This window comes from Odocoileus virginianus, chromosome 12 (genome assembly GCF_023699985.2).
Source record: "Odocoileus virginianus isolate 20LAN1187 ecotype Illinois chromosome 12, Ovbor_1.2, whole genome shotgun sequence".
Lineage (NCBI taxonomy): Eukaryota > Metazoa > Chordata > Mammalia > Artiodactyla > Cervidae > Odocoileus > Odocoileus virginianus.
Genome location: NC_069685.1, coordinates 54,330,151 through 54,351,900, shown reverse-complemented (window position 1 = coordinate 54,351,900; position 21,750 = coordinate 54,330,151). Strand labels below are relative to the sequence as shown.

The following is a 21,750-nucleotide window of genomic DNA, read 5'->3' as shown; positions in this document are numbered from 1 at the left end:
TAGTTTCTGCCATCCAACAACGTGAATCAGCCATAAGTATACATATATTCCCTCCCTTGTTTTAAGTAATTTTCTATTCACTGATACATTCTATTTAGGAACTTGACCCTTGAGAATGAAAAGGCGAGATTTTTTAAACTTCCATCAGAGCAACAGCATAAAGCACGGTTGTCCCGGGTACCCTGTGAAGTAGGTTCATCCGTTGGAAAAACCCAAACGCTCCCATCAAATTTCTAAACGCCCTGCCCCATGCTCTGGGTAACATTTCCCAACAAAGCTCTCTGCCTTTTCTGTCAGAAATTCGCACAGAGAAAAAAAATTCAGGGGGTGGGAAGGTGAAAAGGAAATTCCACCCAACCCTATTTTGTATAGGAAGGGAACCGCGGGAGTCCTGAAGTGTTTCCCTGGCGACCACTGAGCCCCGAAATCAAATAAACTAGGCACTGGCCTCGCAGCCTGCCTACTGATCGCCCAGGAATCTCCACCTTTCCCGCCAGGAGGAAGGGAGAAACGCCAGCCCCCGCTCAGCCCTGGGCCCGGCAGCTGGGAAGCCCCGAGCCCAGCAGGTAGGAAGCCCTGAGGGTGAAAAGAACAGCGTTAAAGGCCCACCATGGCGGGCTCGAGTCCCAGCTCTGTCCCAACCAAAGGGGCAGGTTCCTTCTCCCGTCTCAGCCCCGGCGCGCCGGACACTCGGGCAGCGCGGCTGCAGAGGCAGCTTCCCTCACCCGGGCAGCCGGTGCAGCACTGACCTGCTTGAAGGTGCTGGTGAGGAAGTAGACCAGCGAGAGCCCGAAGACCAGGGCGAGCACCCACCTCTTCCGCAAGAGCCGGCGCCACACCATAGCCGCCAGGTTCACCATCCCGGCGCGGAGCGGGGCAGGCTTGGGGCCCCGGCGGCATGGCCCCTACGCGGCCGGCAGCCCCATGGCTCGCGGCGGGCGCCGGCCCCGCGGCCCTCAGCCCTGCCAGCTCCCGTCAGCCACCTCTCATCTCCCCACGTGACCCCGCCCCACGCACCGCCCCCGCACCTCTCCGCGTCACCCGCCGGGCCTCATGCAGCCTCCTCCTCATTGGTCCCCTACAGAGAGACGGATTCTTATTGGCTAAATCTCGGGAGGGGGTGGGCAATCATGTGCGTGCGGCCGGTGGAGCTATGCCCGGGTCTTAGCGCCGGACCTAGCGACCTGAGAGAAAAACCTGAGGAGAGGCCGGAAGCACTCGGAAGTCAGGTGCTCTCCGGGCCTCGCGAGTGATTGGCTTGGAAGGACGTGAATGATGCCGCTGTGATTGCTGAATCGTCTGTGCAGGTAAAAAGAGAACGTTATTACCCCTCGCCCCCGCCAGCCCCAGTATGGTCAGTGTCATCTGCCCTTGCAGTCCTAGAGCGTTTCGCGCTAAACGTTGGTTGCAGGAATGAAAAACGCCCACGGCATTGTATTCGAAGTGCACCTGCCTGCTTCCAATGCAAGTGATGCAGGAGATGCTCTCTTGCGTGCATTTCCGTGCAATCATGTAACGGCCTGGGGGTGCAACTTAAAATCTCCCATACATTGAAAACTCTTGGTGAAATCGTTCTTAGGAATGGAGTGCGATGTATGAAGCAGAGGGTAAAAAAAGCATTTCAATCAGTCATTTCAGAAGCATCCCACATGCAATCGTTTTATTCCAGAATTCGGTATTGGAATAGTTATGTATGGCCTGCTTCCAACACAGAACCTGAAGCCCCTTCGAAAGCAAGCATCTGAAAGTGGAATCTTGGGTATTTGATTTAGGAGGCTGTGGCAAATTTGTGGATAGAAACTTGGGATTTTTTTTTTTTTTTACAATAATTTGTTTGACTGTGCCGGGTCTTAGTTGCGGCATGCAGGATCTTCTATCTTCTTTGTGGCTTGCAGGCTCCTAGTTGCAGCAGTATATGGGATCTAGTTCCCTGACCAAGGATGGAACCTGGGCCCCCTGCATTGGGAGGACAGAGTCTTAGCCACTGGACCACGAGGGAAGCCCTGAAACTTGGGATTCTGTATTTTATTTTCCCCAAGGATTTGTAGGTGATGAGGAATCATTGTAGGGAGAGGGGGCATTAAGGCAAGATTGCAGGTTCTTGAAATGAATTTACAGGATATGTTCAGTTCAGTCCCTCAGTTGTGTCAAGACTCTGTGACCCCCATGGACTGCAGCATGCCAGGCTTCCTTGTTCATCACCAACTCCTGGAGCTTGCTCAAACTCATGCCTATTGAGTCAGTGATGCCATCCAGCCATCTCTTCCTCTGTCATCCCCTTCTCCTGGCTTCAGTCTTTTCAAGCATCACGGTCTTTTCCAATGAGTCAGTTCTTCATATAGGGTGGCCAAAGTATTGGCACTTCAGCTTCAGCATCAGTCCTTCTAATGAATATTCAGGACTGATTTTCTTTAGGATGGACTGGTTTGATCTCCTTGCAGTCCAAGGGACTCCCAAGAGTCTTCTCCAACACCACAGTTCAAAAGTATCAGTTCTAAAGCACTCAGCTTTCTTTATGGTCCAGCTCTCACATCCATACATGACTACTGGAAAAACCATAGCTTTGACTAGACGGATCTTTGTCAGCAAAGTCCTCTGCATTTTAATATGCTGTCTAGGTTTGTCATAGCTTTTCTTCCAAGGAGCAAGCATCTTTGAATTTCATGGCTGCAGTCACCATCTATAGTGATTTTGGAGCCCCAGAAAATAAAGTCTCTCACTGTTCATTCATTGTTTCTGTATCTATTTGCCATGAAGTGATGGGACTGGATGCCATGATCTTAGTTTTCTGAATGTTGAATTTTAAGCCAGCTTTTTCACTCTCCTTTTTCATTTTCATCAAGAGGCTCTTTAGTTCCTCTTTCTACCTTAAGGGTGGTGTCGTATGCATATCTGAGGTTATTGATATTTCTCCTGGCAATCTTGATTCCAGCTTGTGCTTCATCTAGCCTGCCATTTCACATGATGTACTCTGCATGTAAGTTAAATAAGCAGAGTGACAGTATGCAGTCTTGACATACTCTTTTCCCAATTTGGAGCTAGTCTGTTGTTCTATGTTCGGTTCTAACTATTGCTTCTTGACCAGTATACATATTTCTCAGGAGGCAGGTAAGGTATTCTAGTATTTCTACCTCTTTAAGAATTTTCCAGTTTGTTGTGATCCACACAGTCAAAGACTTTAGCATGAAGCAGAAGTAGATGTTTTTCTGGAACTCTCTTGCTTTTTCTGTGATCCAACAGTTGGCAATTTGATCTCTGGCTCCTCTGCCTTTTCTAAATGCAGCTTGAACATCTGGAAATTCTCAGTTCATGTACTGCTGAAGCCTAGCTTGAAGAATTTTGAGCATTACTTTGCTAGCATGTGAGATGAATACAATTATGGGATAAACTTTCCTTCATATATGGAGATGGTGCTACTGACCAGTTTTGTTTTGTTTTGGGCTGATTTTCCAAAAAGAAAAAAGGCTTCTGTGGTGAATTGTTTCCAATCAGCAGCCCTGGTAACACCAGTACTGTCCCCTGAAGAAGGCTGGTCAGGATCAAGAAATCACTCAACAGCCAATTATAGTGCCCTGAACTAAGCAAGATATCATCTTTTGTTCTGGGCCAAGAAAATATTTAAGGAAGCTAAACCTATTCATGTAAAGTCTCTGGCTTTTATTTCTTCTCTAGAGTGAGAGGTCAGGAAGGAACAAGGGATATATAGAAAGAGGTAAAGTGAGAGACCCACTGATGTTTTACTTGTTTAGTATAGCTCTGTGCCAGGCAGTGTTCTACATGTGGAGGTGGAAGGGCAAACTAGGCAGACGGATCCTTACTTTTGTGGCATTTACATTCTAATGGGGGACATAGCATAAATAAATAGGCAAGCATGTAAATAACTGATCAATGCTATGAAGATAATTGAACAGGGCAATGATATTTTGGGTCAGGAAGGTGAGAAGAGATGACCTCTAGGAGGAGGTGACATTTGACCTGAGGGAGCTAGCCAGAAGGAAAAGCATTCCGGGGAGGGAACAGCAAGCACAAAGGCCCTGAGACAGAAACAAGCTGGCATCTTTGAAAAAACGAAAAGACCAGTGCAATTGATGGGGCTTGGTTAAAGGGAGAATGGAGGCAGGTACGGTTGGGGACAGGTGAGGCCTGCAGGCCAGGAACACAACTTTGATTTTATTGTGGTTACAGTGGGTCACCTTTGGAGGCCCTAAAACATGTCTGTGTTTCCCAGTCAGTACTCTGAGTTTGAAAATATGGCAAACTATGTTCAGATCATAACTGTCCTCAGGAATACCAATGAGGGATCAATGGGAGGCTAACAAGGGATAAGGCGGCAACAGAACCATCTGCTTATAGCTCCCCATGAAGCCCCAAGACTTCTTAGGTTCAAGGTATTCCATGGACTAGTCACTTAAGTGTTCTGTGCCATCCAGGATTTGGAGTCTCTGGTAAGCTCCTGTGACCCGTGTGTCCCTTTGGAGAGAAGGAAGAGGGAGAGATCTGCTTTCTCTGGAATCCAGTGGTCACATCCCCACCTGGAACCCTGAATGCCCATCTGAGGTGTCGTCAACATGGAGTTCTGAAGTCCATGTGGTTCCTCACAGTGAACCAGGTGACGTGTCTGCATGGGAATTCACATCTTCATTACCACTTTACCAAATGTGAGGGCTGGAAGGAAGCTCTGGGTTCAGACACTCCACCCCTCTCTCTTTGAACCTATGGGGACTCAGGCCACCAAGAGGTTACTGACTTGTCCACGGTCACACAGCAAATTAAGGGTGGCAGAGGTCCAGGATCTGTGTTTCCCAAATGTCTGTCTATTGCACCTCCTCCAGCACCTCTTTGCTTTATAGTTCACTTCTTTCTCCTCTCATGTGAAGACTTCCTTCACCTTCAAGTCTCATCCTTCTCATCCATGAATGACACTTTCCTCATGGGACAGAATGTTGATTTGAGGGTTGAATGACATAACAGACTGAAACCCAGTTTGAGAAATGTCAGAAAGCTCTAGGGATATAAGATATGAATAGTACTTATTTATGGTTACCATGGCAATCTAGGCACTGGGAATGTTGGGAGACTCTAGTTCATGCCTGTGTTGACTTTTAGGTCTTAAGGAAAATGCAGAGACGCCACAGCAGCAACACAGAAAACGTTCCACCTGAAAGGTAGGCATCACTCTCATTCCATCCAAGGCTCTAAGCTTCAGGTGGTCGGGACAACCCAAAACTGGATTGAATATTACCTGCTCCTCAGGGCTACTTGTCAGAAGGGCGGAGGAGATCTGATCGGAAACTGCTTTGCACAAAGATGACCTCATATCCTCAACACACAACAGCTTGCTGTTGCTCTTACGGTAATTCTCAAAGCCCGTGCAGCCAGTGGTCCACTTGACTAACTGTATCAATGATTGCACCCAGGGGATTTTAATGTATAGAGGTGTCTGGGTGGGAACATGGAAAGGCTGATGACCTTGAAAGAAGATTTTTATTGCTTACACTTCCCAAGAGAAGAGGGCATCCCATCCTATGCAGGGCCACATGGGGAAGTACAAGCGTCAGCCAGGAGACAGAAAGGAGCAAAGGGAAAGCATAGGTCACAGCTTTTATTGTGTTTTCCACAAAAAGTAAAGCAGGGCAAAGGAAACAGCTTAGCGTTGACTAGTTTGAATGATGTTGGTGGCCTCTAGGCTATAGGAGTGGTCTCTAGCTGTCTGATACCTGGCCCTGGGTGATTTGAAGCAGAGGAAATATTGGCTGAGAATGTGAATTAGATAAAGGAGATGGTTGGGGATATAGGCTCTGGGTCACAGGGAAGCTGTAAACAAGTTTGGCCATTAGTTTGACCCTGTAATGTGTGTGTGAAAGTGTTAGTCACTCAGTCGTGTCTGACTCTTTGCGACCCCGGTGACTGTAGCCTGCCAGGTTTCTCTATGTGTAGAGTTCTCCAGGCAAGAATACTGGAGTGGGTTGCTATTTCCTTCTCCAAGGGGATCTTCCTGACCCAGAGATCAAACCCAGGTCTCCTGCATTGCATGCAGATTCTTTACCGTCTGAGCTACCAGGGAAGCCCCAAAATGAGTAGATGCCAAATAGACAAATACAGAACCTAAGAAAACAACAGTTAAAACACTAATGAACTAGGATTTCTACCTACTTAAGCCAAAAAGAGTACAGACCGTGGGGCCCTGTTTTCAGGTTGTGACAGTCTCCCGGCCCCAGCCCTCTCACCATGCTGGAATATACACCCAAGGAGCTGGCAACCAAGCTTTTCCTATTTCAAGTCCCGTGTGACTCTTGAGGTTCACAGCAAAATCACAAAGTATTCACCAGTGCCAGTGTTGAGTTTTGCATGAAGCCTCCCTGTTCTCTGAGGAAAAACTCCTTTAGTCAGATAACCCTTCGACAGAATCCCACATCAGTCACTTCCCACTTCTGTGCCTTTGGCAAGCACCTTCACCTCTAGTGTCCCCATCTATAAATGGCAGATAATAAAACTCAGGGTTGCTTGTGGATGAGTGAAAATACATAAACACAGCACCAGGGATGTTTGATGAGCTGCGCCGTTGGAGCTTTTTCCAGCCTCCAAAGACAGAACTGCTCTCTGCTTTCAAATGAATGGTGAGATCTTTGGGGGAAGAGATGACACTGAAAAAGTAATGGCCACTATGACCCATGTACTTTCTTATGTCACCCTCATATTAGCCTGTGGAAGTCAGGACTGTTTTATCACCATTTTATAAATGAGGAAACTGGGGCTCAGAGAAGGTAAGTAAGATACCCGAAGTCACACAGATAAGAAGTGGCAGGGCTGAGATTCAGGCCCCAGTCAATTTAACCTCTGCAAAGTATATGCTTTGAGACTCTACATTTCAGCTGTCTCCTATTTTGGTGGGTTCAATATCCTTCCAGGTTGCTTCACATTCTGGCCTTTAAGTGGTTAAGTTGGAAGCTCAGCCTCTGCTCCCCCCAAGGATTATTCTTTCTCGTTTAGGCTGAAATCTCAACTGCATGCTGGGGAAAGGCCCAGGGAAGGGAGGCCAGCTATAAAAAGGCCCTTGGTGGGTTGAGCCTTCCCTGGTTGCACTAGAGGCCCCCTGAGCCCAGTGAGCTTAGAGTGCTGGCAAGCTCAAGGCGAGCAAGAGGTTTTCCAGGGCCCCTGGGATGGCGGGGGAGAGGGTGGCCGCTGTGGGCACCTGCCAGGACTCCTGCTTTCTCAGTTCAGCTTCTTAAAGTGCAGAAAAAGCTGAAGGCCCCTTGAGGATCATAGCCATGGTGTTAGTTATTGTTATTATTATCTTTATCATCATCCCAAGCTCAAGAAACTAGTACCACACATTTCCTGGGCTTTTGGAGCCACCAGGGATGGGCCATGGGAGGTGGGGGAATAGGTAGCCATCTTCAAGTTCCCTCCCTTGCCTGGGCATAAAGTTGGTGGTTTATAATAACTTATGCCCAGGTCAAGTTTGTAAGGCCGGTGAGCCCAGCCCCAAGATTTCTGCAGATCAGTATCTCCCCTGCCGAGTTTCACAGATGTTCTTCAAGATGTGAGTAGGTTTTCTGTGGAGGAAAATAATCCCGTAATCAAATAAGTTTGGGAAACACTAGGTTTAAATAAAGTTTTTCAAATTTGTTAAACAAAGTTTAAACAAATTTCTTCAATTGCAGGCCTTCTCAGAGCCTTTCAAAGCCTTTAGTGTACTTATTCATTCATTCTTTCAAGTAATATTTATTGAGCATATTCTATGTGCCAGGTTCATTGTGCTGGGTCATAGCAATCCAGTGGAGGGCAGACAGTCGTGGTCTTTAACCTTGTGGAGCAGGGCCCACTCTGAAGTACCATTCTCAGTGCTGAGTACATGTTATAATCACCTGGGGGCTCTGAGGGAATAGAGGTACTGCGGCCCAACCTCAGAGATTTTTTTTTTCAAGTTAGAATTAATATAACTTTAATGAATTTGTATACTTCTAAGTGTTTCTTTTTCATTTATTGGGCTTTATCTAGCTGTTTCATCTTCTAATGTCCTAGGCACCTGCTGTCGTCTAGGCCACTGGCTGGGCACTGAGAATAAAGAAGTGAATCAGATACAGTGTGTGGCCTCAAGGAGCTTACAGTCTAGTAGGAGAACAGGCCATGTAAACAAATCAGTGTCCTGTGTTCTAACTTGTGGTATACTGTCCAACCCCAAAGATTTTTGATTCAGTTGGTCAACAGTAGGTCCAAGGCCTGTATTTTTCAAAAACTCCCTGAATGATCATAATGTACACACAGGGCTGAGAGTCCCAGGTAAGGAGTAAAATAACTATGATCAGTCCCATACAGAGGAGGTTAGGGTACAGTGAGGACAGAGAGCAAGGGGTCTGACATTGTCTGGGAGGTGGGCAAAGCTCCACCAAGCAAGAGAGATGTTTAGCTGAAATCTGATGGATTAGCAGGTTACCTGGTGGGACCAGGCGGGGGTGGGGGCCAGCCAGTGAAGGGGCTGGACTTGGCAAAGGCCCTCCAGTAGGAAGCCCTTGGGTCGTGAGAGATTGGAGTTCAGGGCCAGAGATAATCCAGGCTGTCCGCTGTGCTAAGAGACTCGGTTTCTTTATCTATAAAATGGGAATGAAATTAGTCCCTATCTAAGGGATTTATCTGAGACTGCAGGAAGGCGTTTAGAATGGGAAACGCTTTTAGTGGGATAGTGAAATAATTGAATATATGTTGGGTGTTTTTTCTTTTTATTCACTCTGTTCTCTGAGTGGGGGGTAGTTTATATAAGGTCAAGTGTGAAGGCAGTGTAAAACCTTCCCTGGAGCCTCCCTCAGGAGCCATTTTATGCTTGGATGATAACTGCCATGCATTTATTAAGCACCTACTGTATGCCCTGGGTTGTGGAGTCCAGAGGATGAGTGGAACTCAGCTCTCACTTGGAGTAAACTCGGGATGTTTTTGGTATACTGAAGGGGCTTGTGGAGGTGCCTTGGGGGCCCTCTTCTCGGGTGAGAGGAGGAGGAAAGGGTGGCTCTTTGCCCCTCCTCCCACTGATGCAGCACATTAAACTCATCAGCTCCACCTGTTCTGTAGACTGATTCCGTTTAAAAAGGACAAGCCCAAGAGAAGACAGGACATCCAGGGCTCTGGGGCCTGGTGTTTATGGGAAAGGGCACCCAGTTCAAGGTTCTCTATCCTTGGAAGAGTAACTCTAGGCTCTCTGCTCCTCTGGAAGTGTCTCTGAAAGAGCATCATCATCCTTTATCTGATTCCAATATAAGAGGCTGTGCTTGGAACTAGAAATGGCAGTTGGCCCTGGAGGTTTTGCGTGGGGATAGAGATAAGGGTTCCCATTTACTTAGTGTCAGATATATTGAAAGGGGCATTCTAAATTTGATCCCCAGGAAATCTATGCATGAACATTGTTTATACCCATTTTCTAGGTGAGAAAACTGAGTGTAGGCTTGTTAAGATCCCTAGGAAGGGTGGAGCTAGTGTTCACATGTGGGTTTCTCCAATTAAATCTTCTTCCCATTACTCTCTGCTGCCCTCCAAATATCAGCTGTAACCAAGGTGGATCCTCTTGGGAACTGGGAATCATTGAACTTGGAGATGACAGAGCCAGGGGAACCTGAGTTCCTGAGGTTATTCTCAAATCGTAGGACCCTGCACTTCCTTTTCAGTGAAGTAAAGTGGTCAAGAAAGCAGACTCCAGAGGTAGCCTTCTGGGTTTGAATCTCCCCTGTTCCACCCCTTACCAGCTGTGTGACTTTAGACAAGTTACTTTTTTCTGTGCCTCAGTTTCCTGATCTGTAAGATGGGGGTATTATTAGTACCTAGTTCACAGGGGTTGATAAGAAGACTTAATGAATTAATTTAATGAAAAGCACTTGGAAAATGTATCTGGCACATAGTAAATTTTCAATGAAGATTATAACCCTATTGCTATTATTACTTGTATTAATTTGTGAGGGCTGGCCCTGACAAGGTGTTGTAGACTAGGTGGCTTAAACGATAGAAATTTATTTTCTCACAGTTCTGGAGGCTGGAAGTCCAAGGTCAGGGTGTCATTAGGGTTGGTTTCTTCTGAGGCCTTCCTTGGTGGCTTGCAGATGGCCACCTCCTCCCTGTGTCATCATATCATCCACCCTCTCTTGTGTCTGTGTCCAGATTTCCTCTTGTAAGGACAAAAGTCATATTGGATTAAACTGTCAGTCGCTCAGTCATGTCCAACTCTTTGCAACCCCATGGACTATAGACCACCAGGCTCCTCTGTCTATGGGATTGCCTAGGCAAAAGTGGTGGAGTGGGTTGCCACGCCCTTCTCCAGGGGGATCTTCCCCACCCAGGGATCAAACCCCAGTGTCCTGCATTGCAGGCAGATTCTTTCCCATCTGAGCCACCAGTGAACCTGGACAAGGGCTGGCCCTAATAATCTCCTTTTAACTTAATCACCTCTGCAAAAACCCTTCTTCAAAAACAGCCGCATGCTGAGGTACTGAGGGTTAGGGTGTCAGTGTAGGATTTTCCCAGGGGAGGGGGCACAATTCAGCCCATAACATTATTGATACTGTCATTTGCCCCCCATCCTCCACTGCCTGACTTGGTGGGACTTCCTCCTCCTTTCTGGTCCAGAAATCGCAGCCAAGCGCTCAGCTCCGAGGCGAGTGTGGACGAAGGCGGCGTCTTTGAGAGTCTGAAGGCAGAAGCGGCCTCCCCACCAGCACTCTTCTCAGGCTTATCCGGCCTCCCGGCAGGCGGCCTCCCCACCACCCCGTTCCCATCCAGCCTGGTCCTGGGGGCCGCGGCCGGCGGTGGGGACGTGTTCCTGCAGATGCCGGCGTCCAGGGAGGAAGGCGGGGGCCGCGTCGAGGGGGGTGCCTACCACCACCATCGCCAGCCCCACCACCACTTCCACCACGGCAGCCACCGCGGGGGCTCCCTGCTGCAGCACGTGGGCGGGGACCACCGCTCACACTCGGATGAGGGGGGTGATGAGCAGCCTGGGACACCCGCCCCGGCCTTGTCCGAGCTGAAGGCCGTGATCTGCTGGCTCCAGAAAGGGCTGCCCTTCATCCTCATCCTCCTGGCCAAATTGTGCTTCCAGCATAAGCTCGGTGAGTGTGTGTGTGTGTGGGGTGGGGGGAGGTGGGGGGTGTGGGGATGCAGTGCTCAAAGCCTGCTACTTCACCCAAGGGGTTGGGGGTCTCCATCCCAAGTGCCAAGGGCAGGTAGTAGAGGTCCTTATGGTGCAAAGTCCTTAAAGGGCCAGGATGCCGCTTCAGACCTGGGTTCAAATCCTGGTCGACTAGCTGTGTGACTTGGGGCAAGGCACTCACCTTCTCTGAGCCTCGGTTTCCTCATCTGTCCAGCGAGAGTTGTGATAGAAACTTCCTCAGCTGGTTGGGTGACTTGAAGGCATCAAGGAGTTCAGACTGCTCCGGTCTGAACCTGAGTTCTGCTCCTTCCTAACTGTGTGATGCTGGGAACGTTATTTAACCTCCTCTCTGTGCTTTAGTCCCATCATCCATAAAGTGGGGGTTTAAAATAGTATTTGTACTATTCAGGGGTCCCCAACCTCCAGGCCGTGGAACAGTACCTCCTGTCAGCTCAGCATTAGATTAGAAGTAAAGTGCGTAATAAATGTGATCTGCTTGAATCACCCTGAAACCATTCCCCCATCCCTGACCTGTTGAAAAATTATCTTCCATGAAGTCAGTCCCTGGTACCAGAAAGGCCGGGGACAGCTGTACTATTTCATATGCTATTATATAGGTATCATAGATACACATATACTATAATGGTATGTTGCAGATACTATTATATGTGCAGCTTCTGCCTTCATAAGATTGAGTAAGGTTAAATGAGTAAACACATGTTCAGCCCTTAGGTCAGTGCCTGGCAGAGAATAAGTGCTGTGCAACTGTAGATGATTATCTTTATTATATTCATTGTTAGTACCTGTAAAATATTTAACGTGGAATCCTGCACATAGCAAGTGCTCAATAAATACAGCCTATTATTACTAGGAAGTAAAATAATGATTCATGAAGTACTTAGCATAGTACTTAACATTCAATAAGTTAACATTCAGTGGTCTCTGGTCCACTGTTATTAATTTCTGTTACTGGTATTAGATCATGATGTTGCTGTGCCCTGGAGAGTTTTAGGTTATTGTTTTAGGCTATGGTAGAAATTGCAGTGCAAATTATCTCATAGCCTAGTACATCCCACAAGAAATATCTAGAAGAGGTTAGGCCATCATTTGTGTCTTATTTGCCCCTTCCTGGTATGTTCCAGCTGACCCAGATCACTCCTTCCTTTTTGGGATGCTACCATATCAGTCCCTTCTTTTTTTTTTTTTCTTTTTGACCAATTAAAAAATGGTGACTTTTTTTGTTTTTTATAATCTGTGTATGCACTGGGTTCTGGGCCCTTCAGCACCTCCTTCCGAGTCTAGCGCCAGCTGGACTAGGGCTCCTGTGGCAGTGGGGCTGGTCCCCTTCTTGGGTGCCTGAACCCTTTCCCCAGGTGCTGTAGACAAAGCCTCAAGCGGGAAGTTCTGCCCCTTGCTTCTAAACTTTGCAAGCTACTGAGCCTCAACCCTTGCATGTCCCTGCTTTCTCCACCCCCTCATTCTCCTAATGTAGGTAAAGAGTATACTATACACCTATACCTTTTCATGAAAGGAAGTGAGAGTGCTAGTCACTCAGTCATGCCTGACTTTTTGCAACCCCATGGACTATATAGCCCACCAACTCCTCTGTCCATGGGATTCTCCAGGCAAGAATACTGGAGTGAGTTGCCATGCCCTTCTCCACCTTCCATTTTATTCCTAGAGATAGAAGCTGGCCTGTTTCTTCTTAGCCTGAATTCCAGCAAACTCACCACCAAGTTTTATTCCCAAGTTTGGTCATATTCTTTCTCAGCTGTCAGGTTTGTTCAGTTGATCAGAGAGTATAAGAAGGGATTGTGGGGTTACTGATTTTGATTTTACATGTTTTCAATAAAGCAACTCACCTTTTATAAAGTAGATCTGGAAGCATGCATGAAATACATGCACTATTTTAAAAGTAAAAGTGAACTGCAAGCATGGGAAATTGTGTACGTTGTGTAAAAGCAGAATCCTGTCCACAGGAACAAAAAGTAGGATTTGAAAATCCCTTTTCAGGGAGAATTCTGATTGTAGCTTAGCAAATTGTGGAATAAAACTCTGTTCTTCCCCCCCCCCCCCCCAAAGGTCATGTTTTCCTGTCAGCTAGGAACTCTTTTCCCTTTTAACATAAAACTTCCATTTCTTATGGTGCTGTGGTCTTTTGCTACATATGCTTTTATTACAAATAACATGCCTCAGATTCTTTTTGAAAATAGAAATACTTTGGCTACCTGATGCAAAGAGCCAGCTCATTGGAAAAGACCCTGATGCTAGGAAAGATTGAAGGCAAAAGAAGGGGCTAGCTGAGGATGAGGTGGTTAGATAGCATCACTGACTCAATGGAAATGAATCTGAGCAAACTCCCAGAGTTAGTAAAGAATGGGGAAGCCTGGCGTGCTGCAGTCCATGGGGTTGCGAAGAGTGAGACACAACCTTGTGACTGAACGACAACCACAAACTGCTAGAGATTGTGCACTGTAAGCAGTATCCCTCCTTGAGTTCAGTTCTGTTATTATTCTGTTTTGACAGATGAGGAAACTGGGCTCAGAGAGGTGCAGTGACTAGTCCAAGCTCACACAGAGAGGAGGTGGCAGAACTGAGATTTGAACCCAGATCTTACCAGACTGCACAGCCCATACTAACTGGTCCTATAAAATACCCTCTCCCCAGTGGCCGCAATCCCATCCCTAAGTCAGAGGCCTCGAGGTTCCCAGCAATATCCATGGCAGCCCAAATGCCCCAGAGATGTGATTTTCACTCTCCTCTGTGGTTAGTGTGTTGACTCTGAGGGAAGCAGGTGTGAGTTCCGTGTCCCTAGTAAGCCAGGCCAAGCCTGATGCATCTAAGTGGGTGGTCTTGGCCCCTCCTCTGCCCCGCAGGCATTGCCGTGTGCATCGGAATGGCCAGCACCTTCGCCTATGCCAACTCCACGCTCCGGGAACAGGTCTCTCTAAAGGTGAGTCACCTGGCAAATCAACCTCCCAGCGCTGCTGTAACAAATGACCACAAACTCAGTGGCTTAAAACTGCCCAAGTGGGTTCCTCGTGGTTCTTTAGGTCAGAAGTCTGAAGTGGATCCCTCTAACCTAAGATCAATGTGTCCACCAGGCCTGTCTTCCTTCTGGAGGGTTCAGAGGACAGTCTCTTTCCTCGCCTTTTCCAGGTCCTAGAGGTCACTCACATTCGTTGGCTCCTGGCCCCGTCTCCTTTGAGGCAGCCACATTGCATCTCTGTGAACATCCTTTCATAGACACATCCCCCTTCTGACTCTGCTCTTCTGTCTTCCTCTTCTACTTTTTTTTGGACCAACCCCCTGGATAATCCAGGAAACTCTCCCCAACACAGGGTCAGCTGATTAGCAATCTTAATTCCACCTGTAACCTTTATCAACATGGAACTGAACAGATTCACAGGCTGCGGGAATTAGGACAGGTACACCTTTGGGAGTCATTCTTCTGCTCCTACCCTGGCAGCTCCCCAGATGTGCCACCCCTCTCCCTTCTAAGAGCAGCCTCTCCTCTCATGCCCCTAACCCAGTCCCCTTACCCTCCTGACATTCAGTTAACTCATTTCCAGCCCACCCTCCTGGTTAAGGCCACCCCAGGCACTTCCGGGTTAAGTTAAGGCACAGTTAGGGCACTTCTGGGTGGCTGTGTGGGTTTCACCACCATCATCCCCAGTGCCTTCTGATACCTGCTGAGCACTCAATGTGTCCAGCACTGTGCTGGACCCATTTCACAGCTCATCTTGGAGATCTATCCCAGCAACTAGGGAGGCAGGCAGAATCACACTCAACTTATTTTTCCAGTGAGGAAACAGTGGCCCAGAATTTTCTTGGCTAAGATGTAAGGTTTCTGCCTAAGGCCATACAGCCAGTGCAAAGCATGGTGTCAGGATATGAATCCAGGCAATGTGCCCAGAACCTGTGCTCCCCCAGGTTCAAATCCCAGCCTCTACACCCTCCTGCAAGCCCTTAGAGGGGTGACCTCACTGAGCTCATCCTCAGGTGCCACCTCTGGGCAAGGAATTACCACATCCACTTCATTCACCCACTGAGAGGATTAAACAAAATGGTGTGTGGAACCGTGGTTTGTGCAGCACCTGGCTCATAGGAGCAACTTAACTGAGCTATTTTTTTTTTTTTTTTTAAACAAGCCTGTGTATTCTGCAGCACATGGGCTCCTATCATAGCCATGATCCTCTCTGACCCTGCTTTGGGGTCATATGCTTTCTTGGAAGCACCTATGCCTCCATGAGATGAAAATGCCAGCTCAGTCATTATTTTAAACAAATGAGCACGTTGAAGTCAGGAGTAGGGCATGGAGCCAGAGGTTCTTCTTGACCCTCAGTCTCATCTTCTTCATGCAAACCCCTTTCTGGTGCTATTAGAACAACAAGTTGGGACTTCCCTGGTGGTCCAGCGGTTGAGAATCTGCCTTGCGATGCAGGGGACACAGGTTCAATCCCTGCTCAGGGAACTAAGATCCACATGCTATGGAGCAGCTGGGCCCACATGCCGCAACAACTGAACCTGCACATGGCCACAACCAGGGTATCTGTGCTCTGCAACAAATGATCCCACGTGATTCAACCAAGTTCCCACATGCCTCAACTGAGACCCCATGCAGCCAAATAAATAAAAATTTTTTTTAAAAAATCACCTAGAAAAACAGCAGGTTGTTCAGTGTCATAGTGGGGCTGTTGGGGCTGTCTCTTTCTCAGATGCAGTAACATCCTCATGGTGCCTTGACTTGAATTTTAAGGACGAGGGAATGCCTGTATCCATGAACAGGCTTCTAGGGGTCTTTGCACCCTTTGAAGACTCAGGTGATATTTTGCCTATATGTGCATATTTCAGTGGCAGTAGGTCTATATGACTCTTAGTTTAGGAATCTCAGCTTACTCCTGGAGAACTACCCCACTTGTCCTCCAGAGTCTGACTTCTCAGGGCATTGCTCATTCCCTCTGTCTTCTACTTTTGGTTTGGATTTACAGGGGATGAAACTGGAATCTATTATTTATTGGCATAAAAAGGGCTGCTGAGTGGATTGATCACATTGGTAAGAGCAGTTGGTTGGTTGGAGGTGGTTTCTCAGGCCGTTAACCTTGACCACTCCTGGAATAATGGGTGGATGGAGATGCTTTTATTTTGTCTGCTCTATGGAAATGTGTGTTGTAACAGTGTGTGAAGTACTGAGCTGTGTCTGGAGACTGGAGCATTTACCGAAACCACAGGGAAGGTTACACTGGGAAAGTTATGACCTCATCTTATTCCAGCAATGCAGCCGCCCCGGTCCAGGAAGAGACAAGCTTTTGAGAATCAACAGCAAGGGGTCTGATTGTGTATCCCAGGGTACACAGGCAGGAACACCCTGCTGTATGCTTCCTCTAGAAATTTCCTGGGTTTGCTCTCAGGCCGAGAGACTACTGAGAAAGCAAACTGAAAAGGTTTCCCAGCTTGTCTTCCTGGGAACTAATCAGAAACAAGTCTGAAGAAAGAGAAACCGGGCTGGATCACAGAGGGCTTTGACGTCGACGTGTATGAAGCTAACTGTAGTCCTACAAACGTGCCCCTGTGCTGAATGGTCAGTCCAGAAAGGTGCATACAAAAAAGTTAGAACAGCAGTTTCTGACTTGTTGGTCTGAATCGAGTGGTGGGTTGTGAAGTAGGAATAACAGGTCCTGCCACCCAGTGACCCTGAAACACGTTCCTGTGCCCGACTAAATGTTTACATTCATCAAGTTTACTTAAACCTTAACAAAACCTCACTTTTGAATAAGGGCACTAGACCTTAAAATATGTACCACTAAAGGACTTCCTTCGGAGAAGGCACTGGCCCCCACTCCAGTCCTCTTGCCTGGAAAATCCCATGGACGGAGGAGCCTGGTAGGCTGCAGTCCGTGGGGTCGCGAAGAGTCAGACACAGCTGATGTGACTTAGCAGCAGCAGCAAAGGACTTCCTTGGCAGAGCAGTGGTTAGGACTCCACGTTTCCACTTCAGGGGGCACGAGTTCAATCCCTGGCCAGGGAGCTAAGACTCCACTTGCCTCACAGTGTGGTCCAAAAAAAAAAAAAAATGTTATTAAAACATGCGCCCTTGAGCAAGAGTTGCTTAAATTCTCCGTGCCTCAGTTCCTACCAGTAAATGTAAACTAGCATTTCCTATATGCCAGTCACCATTTAGTCACTGTTCTAAACGGTTCATGTACATTAGCTCTCATGACTTTATAAGTTAAGATATAATATGCACCCTTTTTGCAGATGAGGAAAGAGAAATGCAGCGAGTTTAAGTAATTGCCCAGGGTTGAACAGCCCCCAAGTAGCAGATCAAGGATTTGAACATACGTCCTCCAGCTCCAGAATCAGTTTTGCTAACCATGGTGCCCTCCTGACTCTGGATAGTTCTCCAAGCAGGTTCACACATTTCTGTTACCTTCACTGTAACCATTGTTTGGGTTCTAGTGGGATGGAAAGAAGCCAACACCCTTCCTTTCACCATTAGCCATGTTTCCTCCAAACCTTTGAGAAAGGGAACATTTGCCCCTTGTTGGGGAGCATTCTGGAATATTCTGCCAGGTGTACCTTTGACATTTTAGCATCCCCACAGATCTCTCGCTTTGTCTCCAGGAGAAGAGGTCGGTGCTGGTCATCTTGTGGATCTTGGCCTTTCTAGCGGGGAACACCCTTTATGTGCTCTACACATTCAGTTCCCAGCAGCTGTATAACAGGTGAGCAGAGGAGTCTGACCCTCAGTGGGAAAGTGGGGAGCTTTGTTGTACTTGGGACCCACAGCCTCTTCATTGGAGAATGATATAGCAGCCCTCAGTCACACTGTAACCTTCAGATCCCACCCTGTTGTTAAGTGCACACATGCCTAGAGCAGAATTCTTGAGCAGAAATAGAATGCAAGCTGCATGTATAATTTTGCATTTTCTACTGACCACTTAGTGCATGAGGGGATAGGACTAGCCAGTGACAGTCTCTAGTTCAGGGTTGAAACTCAAGCCAAGCTTTCAGATTATGTCCATCTGTTTTGAAAATGGACTTTGAGGAGTAAGCAGTTTCACCACTTTCTGGGGCCACCCAAAGATGCATAAAAGCAATTTGGGGAATTCGTTCCAAGGCATCAACATGCCTCTCACACATTGCATTAGTTGCCCGGCCCAGAATATCAAGGTCCTGGTGGAGGGTAAAGGAGATGGAGTTTCCCAGAACCTTGGATGAATTTCCAGCTCGTGCCATTTTCTGGGCATGATCACATTCGCAGGCTCAGACCTCTGTGCCCTCATCAGACCAGGGCTGAGTCAAACTGGCAGCACATGAAAAGAAAGAGAGTGGCTTGGTGAAAAGCAATAGAGTGCCTTCCTTTTTGATGTCAGTGGTCTAGAGTGTGTTTGTAAGTGATACCAACAGCCATTATCTTACTTTGCTTTCCAAGTGAGCAGGGTATTGCTCTTGCCATTTTACAGGTAAGGAAACTGAGGCTTAATGAAGCCCTTTTTAATGAACCTTAGTCCTGGTAGGTGAAAGCAAGTTTGAATCATCCCAGGATTTGAAGTCTGATGACCAGTGTCAAAAGGTCATAGTCCTGCCACATACTAGCTTGTGCCCTTTGGAAAACAGTGGAACCTTTTTGAACCTCCCGCAGTTTCTGTGTTTGTGAAACTGGGAGCAAGTTAATTGTTGCTTTACCTACCTGAACAGGCTAATGATTAGAGAGGCCAAATATTACAATATGCAGAAACTACTGGGCAAACTGTACAACATTTGATATGTCCTAATCATGTCATAATATTATTGTTTTATGATGAATTACCATACCTTTTGGTGGTGGTGCCTAATGGGGTGGAAAACTAACAATAAAATGTATCCGTCCATTAAAGTTCATAGTGTATGTTAGAAATAAGTGGGTGTAGTGATCAATCTGTGGAAAAACACTTTGGCATCTTTCCGGCGTCAAAGCCAACAGAAAAACACGAAGATGATGAAGTAAAACCCAGGTAGGTGAATGTAACAGATGGGTGTCTCTGGGATAAAATGGAAAGTGGATGGCACGTCTTCATTTTTTTTGCAATCAGAGATGCATGCATAATAGAGAAGCAGGGCGTGAAAGTCAGCCCGCCAGCCTGGGATATGCCCAGGCAGGGATAAGAGCAGAGATGAAGAGAGGAGCTCAGGGCCGCCCGCCTCTCCCCATATTGTAAACTGGGTGCCTCTCAGACTTGGAGACGAGGCATCCCATGGAGATGGGGCTCAGATGTGGAAGGACACTGATGGTGTCATGAGAGATTGCCAAAATAGATTGTTTTCATTGATTTAGCCCATAGTCTAGCTCTTCAAAGATCTTTATTATAAATAGAAATTGATTTTTAAAAAGTAAAAAAACAGACCATTTGACTCCTAGAATGCTCTCATCAGGGGACCTCAGTTTGCACTGTTGTCTGCCAGCCCAGCAGAGTATGTGGGAAGAGTTTAGAAAGCACTCAGTCTGGGCTGTGTGCACTGTCCCCTGCTTTTGGGGGGACAGGTGAGACTCGGAGTGGCCTTTGCTTGGAGCATTTAATCCGGCAGAAAGAAAAGCAAGGGGCCCAGCACAGTTTGGGTGCTGGTTCCAATCCTAGCTCCACATTCTAGCTGAGATACTGTGGGCTCCATGATGTCATAGAACTCCAGACTCCCCAGCTCAAAATGCGATAATCATAGTGCCTACCAGTTAGAGCCTTTGGGAAGATGAAATGACTTGAGACACAAATAGCAGGTGGAGTAGGGCCAGCGTGATGTAAAGAACCAAGATATTGTTAACATAAATAATATCGTCATCTGCAGAGGTGACGGACAGCAGTGCTGCTCCACGTGTGGGCCATGACTTTTTGTCTGTCTCCCGTGAGTGAAGTACAGAAGTTGAGTGTGAGGTTGCCTTACCTGGTCACGGATGGGTAAGAGGGATTACACACTCCAAGCAGCCCTACTGTAGAGTAAGGACAGGGCAGTGATTGTAGCTAGCATGCCTGGGTTCAAATCTACCACTGTTCCTTCGTATTTGTAGGACTATGTGCATGTTCCTTTACCTTTCTGTGCCTCCATTTTCTCGTCTGCAAAATGGGTAGGTAGCAGTGCCTGCCTCGTAGAGATGTGGTTATCATTATCAGTACTGCTTGGCAGAGTCTGTAGTATGTCTATTATCTCATCAAATCCCACCAATAACCCTAGGAGGGACAGAACGATTCCCATTTTATTGATGAGAACACTGAGTCTTATAGAAAGAACATGATTTGCCTAGTTCAAAAAATGGAGAAGCCTGGATTCAAATTCAAGTCTGTCTGATACTCATGACCATATGCTTAGCATGCAGTATGACTTTGGGCAACTTACCTCTCCAAGCTTTAGTGCCTCATTTATAAAGTGAGGGTAAGCAATGCCTACTGCACAGAACAATAAGATACAGTGAGTAAAGGGCTTAGCACACTGTCACACATCAAAACCTTCCTCCCTGCTTCTCTCTTTCCCTCCTTCATAGTGTTGGTCAGCTTTTTCTCCTCCCTCCCTTCCTTCCAGTTTCTCTTGTGAAGCCTGTTGTGGACCCATAAAACTGGAGGGGATTTTAACTTATGATGTTCCAGGCCAAGCTCATCGTTTACTCTCAGGGGAACTGAGGCTCCGAGAGGTTAAAATAACTACCCGAGGTCACACAGCAAGGTAGTAGCATATTCAGGAACAGAGCACAGATGTCTGACTCGTAGTTTAGTGCTCTTTCTACAGGTAATATTTACAAGGTTCCTAGAGTGAGTAGAAGGAGCTGCCAAGGGCCAGCGTTCCTAAATGAGCACTCTGACACTCTGACTCCTCCCCTAGCCTCATATTTCTGAAGCCCAACCTGGAGACGCTGGACTTTTTCGACCTGCTATGGATTGTGGGCATCGCAGACTTTGTGCTCAAGTACATCACCATTGCTCTCAAGTGCCTCATCGTGGCCCTGCCCAAGATCATCCTGGCCGTCAAGTCCAAGGTAGGCACAGGTGGCAGCCCCCATCACACTGATCATGCAGGGGTTCTAGTGCGCCTCCTGGAGAAAGAAAGGTTGGACTTGAGCAGAGCTGATGTCAGGTCATCAAATGAACAGAACCTGAACTGGTAGATCCATGACCCACCTCTCATCATTGCTTGAAGCTGCACATCATTCTTTATTGTCATCACCCTCCTGTCACGTCTCTACTCTCCAAGTGCATTTCCTAAGTCTTATTGTTCAAAGGTGGCCTTTGAACTGCAAAGATGCAGTTTTCATCTAAATTCCTCCTGAGAAAGGAAAAAAGCACACCGACATGCCCTGGATCCTGCTTTTCATATGGAAGGGTGGCTCTCACAGGTCTCACTCTTCGTGGCTTCTGGGGCATGTTCTGTAGGGGTAGCCGAGGCTCAGGAGAAAAGAACTCTGTGATCTATGAGTGATGCTTGCCATGGCTGCAGGAGGAGAACTGGTGACAAGGATTCTTTGCAGTGTCATCTTAGGGAAAGGTCTGCAACAGGTGTTGGTATGAGGAGGTCTCGGGGGATAATCATTGTAATTCAGAGAACTGGGCAGTGTTAGGAAGAGACATCATCATTAGGTCAGAAAGCTCAAAATT

The 21,750-nt window shown here is 47.2% G+C and overlaps 2 protein-coding genes across 5 annotated transcripts in view; one reads left to right on the top strand and one right to left on the bottom strand.

Annotated features, from left to right (window-relative positions):
- Positions 1 to 1,010, bottom strand: part of SPRING1 (SREBF pathway regulator in golgi 1) — a 101,789-nt gene extending 100,779 nt beyond the window's left edge. The window contains exon 1 of one of the 3 annotated variants that reach the window (XM_020869925.2): positions 814 to 1,010. In XM_020869925.2, the coding sequence (XP_020725584.1) occupies positions 814 to 900 (87 nt within the window). In that variant the 5' untranslated portion in view covers positions 901 to 1,010. Of the gene's footprint in view, positions 1 to 749 lie in introns of all 3 variants that reach the window. The other 2 variants (XM_070475320.1, XM_020869921.2) reach the window with 2 other exon arrangements.
- Positions 1,011 to 1,126: 116 nt separating this feature from the next.
- The window catches only part of RNFT2 (ring finger protein, transmembrane 2), a 63,840-nt gene continuing 43,216 nt past the window's right edge, over positions 1,127 to 21,750 (top strand). Inside the window, exons 1-7 of one of the 2 annotated variants that reach the window (XM_020869929.2) lie at positions 1,127 to 1,307; positions 4,431 to 4,609; positions 5,107 to 5,165; positions 10,609 to 11,090; positions 14,008 to 14,084; positions 17,756 to 17,856; positions 20,981 to 21,134. In XM_020869929.2, the coding sequence (XP_020725588.2) occupies positions 4,586 to 4,609; positions 5,107 to 5,165; positions 10,609 to 11,090; positions 14,008 to 14,084; positions 17,756 to 17,856; positions 20,981 to 21,134 (897 nt within the window). In that variant the 5' untranslated portion in view covers positions 1,127 to 1,307; positions 4,431 to 4,585. Of the gene's footprint in view, positions 1,308 to 4,430; positions 4,659 to 5,106; positions 5,166 to 10,608; positions 11,091 to 14,007; positions 14,085 to 17,755; positions 17,857 to 20,980; positions 21,135 to 21,750 lie in introns of those variants that run through there. The other variant, XM_070475318.1, reaches the window with a different exon arrangement.